Below are 12,519 nucleotides of genomic sequence, written 5' to 3'. Positions count from 1 at the left end.
AAAATTCGATTTTCCACGAAAATAACAAAAGTATCCGTCGTATCAATCTGTTTGGGGTGCTCTAACGCATTTTACTGCAGTTCGGAATTGCTGAAGTTTTAGAACGCGTGTTCAAACATAACTTAAGGGGGTCAGGCGATGTATCAGATCAGAGTTTGTATCTTCCCTGACATGTCTGGTATTTATCGACCACGGAGGTATTAAAGGCTTGGTTGGCACTAGGGAGGTTTCGAACTATCGACCATGCACAGCGAACCTCTTACCGACTGCGCTACATTCGCCCGGTCATCGATAGTAGTACGAATAAAATAATTCGTATCGCATCGTTAGTGTGCACATACGGATTCGAAGTTCATAACGAACACTTTTTTTTCTCGTTCCACGTATATCACCGCTCACGTATGTGGCATATTGGAAACGTGCTCCACCACTTGTCATGCAAAAAATAACAAAAATTGAAAGAGCTGTTACGCTGTTAATAGGCGAAAATTCGCTGCATATATCCGTATAAAATGCCGCTCTCAGGAGCAGCATTATCATACCGAAATGCATTTGTGCACCGGTCTTCTAGTGGTGAGTAATTCTATTTGCATCTATGGTAGCACGAATTTTCCATTGAGCACTTTATTTTGCGACTTTTCCAGGCTAGTACGGCATTCCTTGTAGTTGCCGCTACAGGTCAGTTCAAGTTACGATTTTAAGTGGTAAAATCTCCTTGAAATCCCTTACGATCAGAGTGAAACTGATGGAAATCCGCCCATATAAAACTATTAAGGAGATTAATGAAATTTTCTAACCACGCTACTATCGTTGTGGTTCCTCCAATTCAAGCTTATTTCAGAATTCCAATGCTGGAATTTCAAATCCAACGACGATTTGAGAGCAAAGTTCTACGATACGATCAATAGTGTGAGAACAAAGCTTGCTCGTGGGAACCAACCAGTGAACACTTCCGAGAGGTGCCCAGAAGGAAAAGAAATGTACCGACTGGTGAGTTTTCTTTACTCTTCCTCTCCCTTTTTTCTCCGTTACAAAATGTAGCGAAGAATTAAAGCCATGGACAGAGGATTTGCGTAAAGAAGGAAGAAAAGGGAGGAAAAATCAATCTTTGTTGGACTCTGGCCACCTGTTCCACGTAGCAACTCGTCCATTTTGTGTGATGTGCATGCATTCATTCCACAAAACCAGTAGCGACTCGTCCTGTTCTTCATAGATATTTATACAGATGAAGGATTGGGCAAATTGCTATTGTTCTGTAATTTATTTTCAAACAAATAATGAATTCGGGTCGCTATTGGGAGCAATTCATTGTCCCCTTTTCTTCCACTCTAAAAGAGTGAGCTATGAAGTACGGCAAGAGGATTAAGATCACATGTTTATTGCAGTCCTATGATTGCGCGCTCGAACTGGAGGCACAAGAACTCGTGGAAAAATGCACTGAATCTGTCACAGCGCCTGGAGAAAAAGGCTTAATCATACACAAGTTGGAAGTTCTATAGTTTTCTAACTCACAACAGTTCCTACACTGGTTCCTTGTATGTCACAAACGTCATAGAAATTTCCATAATTCAGCGTAACCTTGACAACCTGTGATCCTGCTTCGATCTTCCCAAAGACAATCAGAAGTTGGTTTAATGTAATTGAACCGGAACAGAAACCTAGTTGTACGAAATACACGGACGAAAAGCTGAAGGATTACGCTACGGTGCATTTCTTCCCCTTTTTCCAGAGATCTCACTCGAGTTGAATGACAAATTAATATGTTTTGTAGATTTTATAAGATATTTACCAGTTTAGATGGCTTATGCAAAAGCCACTAAGATGGGATGTGCACAGAAGAACTGCGCTGGCACTCTCTACATGGCCTGCCTTACTGACCAGTACGTTTGTCGAATACAGTAACTTGTCAAACTACATTCGGTGGAGTTTTCTTTGCTTCTGCCTCTGTGAAGACTACGTCAAGAATCTGTGCGCTTAGTAACGATAAAGAAACATACGCAGTTTAGTCCCATATAACGTGGTAGGAAAAGAAATCCAGATTTTCCAAAAATAAACACATTTGCAGCTATTTTTATTATTTATCATTCATCGGTTCATTTTGATTATTTTATAGTCTTTTCGTTACCTCCTTTAACATAAGGAATAATCAAGCTGCAAATAGAAAAAGAACTAATTCAAAACTGAATTAAAATTGTCTAAAAAATGAGAAAAAAATATCTGGAATCTAAAGGTTTTCGCATAGCGTAAAACGTTTTTTGAACTCCGTTTTAAGAATGCATAAGAAAATTACAGCGGGTTCCTCAACTTGCCGGTGCTTAGCGTATTTCTTAGACTCGCGCATTTAATAGCTATAGTGATTCGTCCAAGAGTTTTGAAAAATAATCCTTTCAGCTATTAACACATAATAATATTATTCCGAAACTCAGAGAATGTGCACAATTAATTTCTTCAAAAATACAACCAACAGTTTAAAAAAAATTTCAGGGCACCAAAGAAAGGCGACACCTTATACGCAGAAGGAGCTGCTTGTTCTAATGCGAAAGGATGCACAACGTATGCAGGATCAAAATGTAGCAATAACTTATGCGTAGCTGGATACATAGATCCAACGGCGACCACTACTGCTGCTCCCGATACCACTACCACTGCTCCTGATACCACTACCACTGCTCCTGATACCACTACCACTGCTCCTGATACCACTACCACTGCTCCTGATACCACTACCACTGCTCCTGATACCACTACCACTGCTCCTGATACCACTACCGCTGCTCCTGATACCACTACCGCTGCTCCTGATACTACTACCGCAGCAGTTAGAACTACCACTGTCGCTCCAACTACCACAACTCCTACGCAAGTTGGTACGTGCGTATTTACGCCAAAACTTTATTTATAGCATTTAGCCGTATTTGTGAAACCTTCTTCATAATAGGACCAAATACAATGTGCTCCGGTAACATTGGTATATCTAATGACGACGAAAGAAATGCTTTCCTGAGCAAACACAACGAGCTTAGGTGAGCTTCTGTAATAGTGCTCTATTATCATCCTCATATCACTAAAACTTACTTGAACAGAAATCTCGAATCTGTACAGGTCAAACCTCGCCCGAGGACTGGTGAAGAACGGAAAAACTAACTCCTATGCTCGTCGAGCTTCAAAGATGAATAAACTGGTGAGTATTACTCAAAAATCTACGACCCCGTGTTTTTTCTAACTGGTTATATTATGAGTTGTTCGTGGATAATTACAGTGTAACTGGTGGTGGATACAAATTCTTCCCGTGTCGACTCAAGTTCACATGATCAGCAAAACAAGCGCTGATGGTAGTTGGAGATTTAATCTCATGCCCGCTCATCCTTTCTCAGCCCTACATTCAACCCACCTCATAAAGGCATCAAGAATCTAGTGGTACGGTTGAATATTCGTATACGGGATCGTAGATTATGGAGAGAAGGATGATCCCGTCCATTTCTTCCTGATTGCCGCAAAAAAAACGGCCCGGAAGATATAGCTTCGGGTGTTCCGGTGCGCTGTTTTCTACAAGGAGTTCGATTAGAGCACGCCAGCCTTGTGCACGCGCCGCATCTCCTAACCCGTTTTTTTAACGGCAATTAGGAAGAAATGGAGGGCATCATCCCCCTCCCCCCTCCATGATCTACCATCCCACCTCAAATTTGCTATCCCGTATACGAATTCTCCCCCTGAAATCCGTACCACCTCAGATTCGTGATGCCTTTAAAAATGCTGTGGGTGGCGCAAATGCGCGGTAAAGGACAGGAATATTACAGCCACTGTACCGTTCACGTAATGTCTCTCATTGGTTATTATTAGTTACTGTAGTTTTCGAGAAGGTACTAGTCGAAATGCGTTTCGACCGAAAATCTTGCACTCCTCTTTTGATAATGTCTTTATTCTTCATTTTATGGATCGTATGCAGCAGAAGTTGATACTAGTCTTCTTGGTCTAACGTTGTTTCTAGTTCCTTAGTCCTTTTTTTCACGGAGCACTTGTGTGCTTTTTTCGAGATTCATGTTCCTGTAGAATCCTATGGAGCAATTTTATTGCCTATGACTTCAACCTGCTTCCATAGGACTGAAACCGATCAATGTATCGTGATGCTAGCTATCCTTCAAGTTAAGTGCTGGATTCATTTTCATCGGATAGAAGTCCTTAGAGGCGAGAGGCGCAGCTAACACCGACCAATCATAAAACAAATGAAAAATTCAAGTGCTTTGTCCAATTGAGTCTTCTTTTCAGAAGTACGACTGCAGTGCAGAGAAGATAGCATACAACTGGGCTAGCAAATGCATAGACAAGCAATCACCGAAAGAACAACGTCCAGGTCTAGTAGAGAATAGATACGTGTTCAACAACATGAACATAAACAATCCGCCCCTAAGAGTACGTTTGATATGTTGGAGAAGAAATGTTACATCACAAGTATGAGAAGCAATTCTAGGCTTCTAACAGATGGTTTAACGAGATAACCACAGTAGGTGTCGTACAGGATAATGGTTCGAATTACTTCACATTCAGTCTCGGTATTACTCATTTTGCAAAGGTAAGAGAAAAAAAGCGAATGCGAATTCGCACCACATTCGTGCGAGGAAACATGAGAATTATGATCTAGATTCGTGATTATTTTAAAATTCCTCGATTCTTCAGATGGCTTGGGATTCAGCCACCAAAATGGGCTGCGCTGTATACAAATGCAGCACCTACCTCCACGCTGTATGCGAATACGACTCGTACGTTCTAGTTCACATGTGATATTAATCCATTATAAGCTCGAGTCTACTGTGCCGCGTAATTTCTTTGGTCAAGCTATTTATTCGTATTTACTCTTACTATTTTTCAGGCCAGTTAAAGATAACGCACAGATCTACAAAATGGGTCCTCCATGCCATCGCTGCCCAAGCGGAGTGAGCTGTTCAAGCGGACTTTGTGTGGTGTAATATCAGATATCGAAAAGATGAAGAAATTGCCAATTTCCTAAAGTCTTTCCTTTCGGGGGTAAAATAAACATTTTGCAGTATTCAAGGTACTCTGCAGTTTCACTAAGATCACGCTATCCTAAAATAGTGTAATAGAAGAAGATTAATAGTATCTGAACCCTTGATTAGGCCTACAGAAGCTGCACAACTTACCATTTCACAGAGTAATGTAGTAGCAGCGTATTCGCCTTCATAAAACCTTAACGAAAAGTTGAGTAACTGACATGGATAGTATAGACATCCATCTCCTACGGTGCCTTTCACAAAATTAAGAATAACCAAACATTCAAATGCCTACAATTGTAGACGTATTGGGAGCAAAAATAAGCAAACACAGCAACTAAGCACTTAATGCAAACATTTAATGCACACTACAAAATACACTGAAGAAAGGAGGGAATGCAACAAATGACCACAACGTACACTCCTCATCGTTCGAAAATATCTCGGAAATCTTTGTGCCACATACGGTCATCGTCTCACGCCTATGTATGAGAGACTATTAAGTGTCAAATGTCTTTCTTATTTGACCACTTGAAAGAGCGTTAATTCATCGATCGACAGTTGATCACCGGAAGAGAAGAGCTTGATTATTCGGGGCCGCAAAACCTGAGCATTAGTCATAGAGGGTCTCTATGGGATAGAGACTAAAACTAGTAAGAAAAAAGGAAGGTAAACCTGGGACTACTACTGACCTGGTACTTGTGTTTTTACGAGAATTTCCATAGTTGGGGCAAAATTTCTCCCTTCACAGCAATCCATGATGAACGAGCCATTCATGAAATCCTTCTTTGTAATGCGACGTAAGTTCCAGGCAAGAAGTAATCAAAGTGAAATCACGAAGAGTCAGCAAGTTGGCGGAAGGATTAAAAAAGATGATGAAGTGTCTAACGTTAATCAATCCGCTTGGGATGCTCCATCGCGTTCACTTTAATTCAGAACCATTTGAGGTCTAACTGGCCTGTACAGTGACCCGCTGCGCTTCTTGATGTACCAAGTCAATGTTTTTATCCTGGCAAACAAGTCTGGTACCAATTTATCGAACCCAGAAGGATGAAAGGCTTGGTTGGCACTAGGGCGAAATCGAACCTCCGATTGATCGTGCAGACACAGCGCAACCTCTTGCCGACTGCGCTACACCACCCCAAGGACGGCGGCAGAGTCATGCAAATGAAACGGTTCAGCGACGAGAACGGTATCTATGCACTATGGACGTTTTTGCCCTTTTGCGCTCTAAGTGCATGTGGACTATGCGCCTCATTACAGTATGTGTACAGCTCCGATGGACAAACTCTATGCGGGGCGATTGCGAGATTGATTGCGAGATCAGGGGTAGTTCCGTTCATCTCTCCCTAATCGCAGTAAAAATAAATGGCGTGAAAGACTCCGTTTTTTACGACGATTTTAGTTGCAATGCGCCACCCATGTACACGCGCCGCATCCTGCTGCGCAGCGGTCGAAAGCCAATGAGTTCTCCTCGACTGCATATTTAAGTGAAAGCGATGAATAGGTTGCTGAGGGGCTAGAATGTATACACAGAGGACGTTCTCTCAGAAGATAAAGCAGTTCCCACGTCGTTTTTCGGGAAGATTAGGAAGAGGTGAGTAGAACCACACCTGATCCCGCAATCTATCGATGACTCCATCCCTAGCTTGTCGAGCGGTTTCCTTCACTCCGTACCACACCAGATTGCCTTTAAAGGCATCACCCCACGAATCTGGAGTGGTACGGATTTCCGGTGGAGTATTCGTATACGGGGTCGTAGATTATGGGGAGGAGGATGATTCCGTACGAGAGCTACGAGTAAATTCTAACAAGTTGGTGCGAAAACCTACTGTGGAACTCGCGCCTAAGGCTACCCGCGCGGCTGTGAACTCTGCGACCAACTACGAAACGGAACTATGGCCGCAAGCGCACGGTGTAAAAGCGGTGCGGTCGCAGAGCGACTGCGTTTGGAGTTGTGATAGGACCGGTCGACCGCCAGTTTTTGATCTGCGCCCTTGCTCTGCTTGGAATCGATTGGTCCGATGCCCTCATGGATTTGAACATCGGCTGACCCCACCACCAAGAGATTGCCTGCTTCGGGTTTGTCGTTCCTATCCCTCTTAATTGAATGCAGAATTGAAATTGTTGCGGACAATGAGGAAGGAGAGGAACGACAAGCTCGCATTGCTTTTTGAGTACTTTATTTATTTAGTAGTTCACTGACTGTTTCTCTACAGTTTTTGGGGACATGAAGTGATTACCGTGGAAATGCAGTTTGAATCCTTATGTATTTATATATTACATATCCTTGTGCACATGAACAAAAGGCGACCCCTCAATTACTACCCACCCAGCGATCTTCCGGAAAGGTAAGAGGAGAGGAAGCCTTGTCCTGCTCTCACAACCTAATCGATTCAAAGTGCCGTATTCATCCCATACTGAGCTTGGTAATGTATAGGAGAGTTAAAGCGACATGAAACATGGTGCAGTTGCGTAAGCGACTACCCTCGAAGAAGCGCGGAGGTGATGACGGTTGGAATCGACGTGGGACCATCGCGAACGGCACCAATTAACGGTTAGCAGGGGTCTTCACTCGATCCTAACGGCTAAATCATGGAACTAAACAAATAGTCTTAAGTTTCATCACATAAAAAAAGAAAGATGGATGAAGAAGAAAGAAAGATGAAAGAAAGATAGTCGGGTTAGAACGACATGAAGCACAGCGCAGTTGCGTAAGCGACGTTTGCTTCATGTCATTTTCAGACAGCAACTGGAACCGGGTTGTGAACTGCAGCGATGGTTGGTACCAGCAAAGGTCCCACCATAATCCTAACCGCTACGCTTCATCGCGCCGCTTTGAACGTAGCCGATTGCACCGTGGTTCATTTCATTTTGGCACCACTATACATGTGCCATCTGGATTCATCATGAAGCTTAGTTTCACGGAAATCTGAAGCATAGCATCAAGGCCGTGGTCGCCACACACCAAAAAGATGGCGCAGGTTCAGAAGAACACAAGGGAACATGGCTATCGGAGGGAAGAAAACTCTGCGGAAAAACCTCATGTAAATAGCCGCTCTTGTCCTAAGTCTAACAAGAGTTGTAATTGTCCTGTACCACATTTATTTAGGACACATCTGCGTTTTTTTTGATGGATTCTTTGATGGATATCAATGTGAGCGCAGATTACCAGCGACCTTCCATCAGTAAAAACCAGCAGGATCGAAGACAGAAGTGATGAATTTGAATTTCACTCTATCCATATCAAGTACATAGGACTGCTTCCATTGAGCGAAAAAAAAAGAACTTTATTTTCGTGATACTCGTCGTGGTAAAGCTTGGCAAGAGCTTATTAGTTGGTATTCTAGACAATTATTTACAACAGAATGCAAAGAAATGTCCGTAGCGACAGTCGGATTCCTCGGGACAGAAGTTGTGATCGCACGACTTTCCAAATAGTATCGACTGCAATACAAATGTAATGTTAAAATAGATGACGAAAAATTAAAGATAAAAGGATGAGGTAGGTGTGTGCGGTTGATCAATCTATTTCGGTTGCGCGTTCTACTTCAATTCAGAGTCCCCTCCAGGCCTACACAATTATTAATGTATTAAGTCAGCTTTCATTCTATCTAGATAATATGTTACCGATGTATCGACACCGGAATGATGAAAGATTTGTTTGGCCTGGGACAGTTTCAAACCATCGACCGCGCAAGCGGACCTCTCACCTACTGCGCCACTTTTCCCTCAAAGCCATTTGCAAATAGAAGCTTTAGAGGGTGTTTCAGCGTGGAGATTCTCTAAGTCCTAAGGCTCACTAGACTAGAAGAGAACTAGAAGAGAAATATTCAAACTGGAACCTAAGTGCACCTGTTCCTGCTCACATTTAAAGGAGGACATCTCTCAAACAACCCAACCATTTCTACTAATCTCAGATCAGACACTGCTATTTGTGCTTGCCGATCGATGCGTCCGCATCGACAAATTCGACGCACGTTATCGCACACGCACAAATAACAACTGAAGCCCTTAACGGCATACCTGCTCCAATGCACCCACATTGTCTACACTCTGTAGGTGAAATTAGGTATAGCTTCTATTCGAGCTCCAGATTTTATTTGCATTCTCAAAAATGTAATGAGCATAATCAAGAAGATTAAATTGCGCTAATCATTACTGATCTACTTTAGCTTTCTGAAGACAGAAAATCGTCATACATTGACACTTCTCCGTCTTAGCGGAATCGCCTTTCACAACCCACCACAAATGTAGAAAAAAAACCAAATTTGCTCAATGTAGTTTTGGCAAATTGTAGTGACCCCTTTCTTTTTTCATTCTTCTTTCTGGGACAAATATGGGTATTTTCAAAAAAAATAATGCGCTGCTGAGCTTAAAACTAATAACAACACTGAGACGTTTGCCCAGATATATGAATCAAGGTTTCTTCTATACTATATTTCTTTTCTATCAATTTCTTCACTTCATAATGAGATATTGAAGGAAGGAGTGAGCTCAACTGGGAGCAATGTATTCGTCGAATACTATTAATAGGGACCGGTCCTTATTGTAGGGACAATTAGTAGTTCTGATTTGATACTTTGGCAAATAACCTTCTAACATACCGGATAACCAAGTGATCTATCCATGACAATCTTCTTATGGCCACAATCTGGTTTCTGGTTGTCGTTGTACTTTTCTGAATGAATAACTGGATAAGCAAATGAATGAGTGAATAAGAGAGTAGACCAGTTTGGGGCCGAGTAAGTCGGACCAAAAATATGAATGAGGTAGTAAACCGATGAGTGAGTGCATAAATCTACAGTATATAACAAATGATCCGTGAGTTGACGAACGAAAAACTTAGTGAATGAGCGGAAGAATGAATGAATGAATGAACGAATGAATGTGGGAGAATAATCGAATTCGCAGCTTACGACAGTTAAGCAACCTCTGATGATGACGTGCTTGCAGGCTAACATGTTCTAACTTGTTCTTATGTGTTTGGGAGATATGAGGTGAGAACGTAACAAGTATACATCAGGCTTATCCTTCAGGGCATCCAATGGTTGGAGCCTCAAGCGGAAGCCAGGTGTATACATGTAACATTCTTACCTGATATCTCCGAAACAAGTAAGAACATGTTTGAACATGTGAGCCTGCAACCACGTCATCATCTGAGGTTGCGGAACTTCCGCTAGGTGCAGATTCTTTTTGCTTGTATAAACTAATTAATCAATTAATTAATTAATTGAACGAACACCTAACCAATAGCTGTGTTGTTGCAGCACAATCCTACAGCGAAACCTTTCCTGCACGTCGACCCTTCTGGGCATTTATTATTCTCATCACAACTCGAACTGCCGTCTTCTCTCTTGGAAGGAGCCGTATTAGCTGGACACTTCAGATAATCCACTAAATACAACTTTCAAAGGAGAACATTCAATTGCTGGCTAGGAAACACATGAAAAAATCAACTTGGAAGGCATTTGATGTGACAACGAATACTTGACTCATAGTTGTTCTCATTTCCACCGCAACCACTATATTTAAACGGTAGACACGTAAGAGTTTCTGCATCCAAATAGTACTGAAACGGTGTAATTTAATCCTCACATTCAAAAAGTAAGAATTCTAGGAGGTGACCTACTCTGATGGATGACGTTTTATTGCAATCCTCGTCTCCGAGGTGGACAGGCAAGTCACATGGCGGTCGCAGTTCCAGACCTGGAATCAGACGAAGACTCCAGAAATGATTTTGGATCTTTGCTTCACTAAAATGCAAAGACTATCGCTACTTAAAACTAGGCGAGAAAATTAGCTATTCCTGTATATGTGTCCCACTGTTCTACAGTAGCTCCTTCGTCTGTGCGGTAGGATCTTCTTTTAGCTGAACTCTCGGCTGGGACTAAAACACTGGCTGCACTCCAGCGTTACATCCGAGATGGTACGCAAGCAGTTAAAAACACTTCTAGTCGCCTCGAATGGAACTTTTCACCCCATAAGATACAACATCCCCTTAAGTCACGTTTGGGGTGCTATTGTTATGAGTGAATAGTACCAAACTTCCCTAACAGACACTCGAACATTTAAAATGTTTGGAGTTTTACTAGTGACAATAACCCATGCGCGCACCGTAGAGAATCGCCGTTGGCACGAAAAAGGAGTATTGCAACCTTTAATAGTAACATCTGAACAACTAAGTATGGAATAGCAGAAGCGCCGCTCTGTTTGCAATTTCATGCTCCAAGGTCCCAGATTAGGATATCCATGGATAGCTATAAACTCGTACTTTTCTGATCGCTGGCATGCCACTGCCGCCCGATCGATATTTATCAGTTGGGTGCGCGCGTGTGAACTTCATCGGAGCTGGCGGAACTCTGCAAACAACCTGAGCTTCGGTATTCATTGAAGGCTACCGCTGCTCAGACATCACCCGGCAATGGATCCTCCATCCAAAATCACGTTATTTTTGGGACAACTAGAGACAAGTTCTTATGGTGAGAGTAATTCTGCAAGCGCAAAACATATCTTTAGTTACTGATCCCCCCCGTTCAGATTACTTAGTAAGTATTGAGTTGGTTATTGCGAAGCATAGGTACAAAATTGCTCTAGCTCTGATGATCGTATAGTCGGTCAAAACGATATGAAGTTCGGTGCAGTTGTGTAAACGGCAGTGCTCGAAGCGGCGCGGTGAAGCTGGTGGCTGCAATCAAGGTGCGACCATCCCAAGCAACAATGATGAAGGTCCCAGCGAAGGTCCCGCCTCGATCCTAGCCACTATGCCTCACCGCACCGCCCGTAGTGGACCAGCTTACTCAGCTGCACCTAACTTCATGTCGTTTTGAACCGACTATTGAGGATTATAGTCGGGTCAAAACGACATGAAACACGGACATTTGCGCAAGCGGCTGCGCTCAAAGCGGAGCGGTGGAGCGTAGCGGTTGGGATCGTGTAAGGATCCACGCTACCGCCACACACCTCTGCTGTTCGCCATGGTCCCACCTCGATTAAAACCGCTGTCTCCACCGCACCGCTTCCGAGCGCGGCCGCTTGCGCAACGGTCCGTGTTTCATGTCGTATTGACCCAACTATACTCTCTAATGTTCTGCAATTACAGACTGAATGATTATTAACCAATGGCAACGATACAGAAGAGCATATTAATTTTAGTCTGTTCAGAAATTATTATTACCTTCTGAATAGAGTGAAAGAATTGCTAAGAACAGTATTCGCCACATCCAGCAAACTTTGTGGGATCTCGCGTTCTGAAAAGAATTATACTTAGTGGAAATGTAGAATTATATCTAGAGAAACACTTCACGAGGTATTCAGAAATCTACAGGAGGAGCGGAATTTACAGCGATGTTTCCAAATCGTCTAAAGTAAGAATGAATAATAATTTCAAGAAAAAAACGAAATGTGAACTTTCATCGTTCTATCGTAAACCTAAAACAGGAAATAACTCCGTGGACATCGACACAGGCCTCGACACAATTCGGCAGCAAAGTCATTGCATTTCGGACCTACA

The 12,519-nt window shown here is 42.6% G+C and overlaps 2 protein-coding genes across 3 annotated transcripts; one reads left to right on the top strand and one right to left on the bottom strand.

The window, feature by feature from the left end:
* Positions 1-546: 546 nt before the first annotated feature.
* RB195_013585 (uncharacterized protein) lies at positions 547-7,815 on the top strand (the record flags this gene model as incomplete). 2 transcript variants are annotated; one of them, XM_064203476.1, is made up of 15 exons in its annotated part: positions 547-573; positions 645-678; positions 842-990; positions 1,386-1,483; positions 1,573-1,705; positions 1,798-1,880; positions 2,485-2,867; positions 2,939-3,023; positions 3,103-3,181; positions 4,267-4,410; positions 4,469-4,570; positions 4,675-4,757; positions 4,868-4,931; positions 6,080-6,198; positions 7,752-7,815. In XM_064203476.1, the coding sequence occupies 15 exons, from the start codon at positions 547-549 to the stop codon at positions 7,813-7,815; spliced, it is 1,647 nt and encodes a 548-aa protein (XP_064059356.1). The 2 variants fall into 2 exon arrangements, with proteins under 2 accessions (XP_064059356.1, XP_064059357.1); XM_064203475.1 differs by lacking the exons at positions 6,080-6,198; positions 7,752-7,815 and having other exon boundaries at positions 4,868-4,964.
* A 545-nt stretch (positions 7,816-8,360) lies between these two features.
* On the bottom strand, positions 8,361-12,229 carry RB195_013584 (uncharacterized protein; the record flags this gene model as incomplete). Its single annotated transcript, XM_064203474.1, has 6 exons — positions 8,361-8,453; positions 9,614-9,687; positions 10,257-10,403; positions 10,467-10,578; positions 10,639-10,715; positions 12,184-12,229. The coding sequence occupies 6 exons, from the start codon at positions 12,227-12,229 to the stop codon at positions 8,361-8,363; spliced, it is 549 nt and encodes a 182-aa protein (XP_064059355.1).
* Positions 12,230-12,519: the final 290 nt, after the last annotated feature.

The sequence above is a fragment of the Necator americanus genome, chromosome V (genome assembly GCF_031761385.1).
Source record: "Necator americanus strain Aroian chromosome V, whole genome shotgun sequence".
Classification (NCBI taxonomy): domain Eukaryota; kingdom Metazoa; phylum Nematoda; class Chromadorea; order Rhabditida; family Ancylostomatidae; genus Necator; species Necator americanus.
This window is presented reverse-complemented; position numbering and strand designations above follow the sequence as displayed.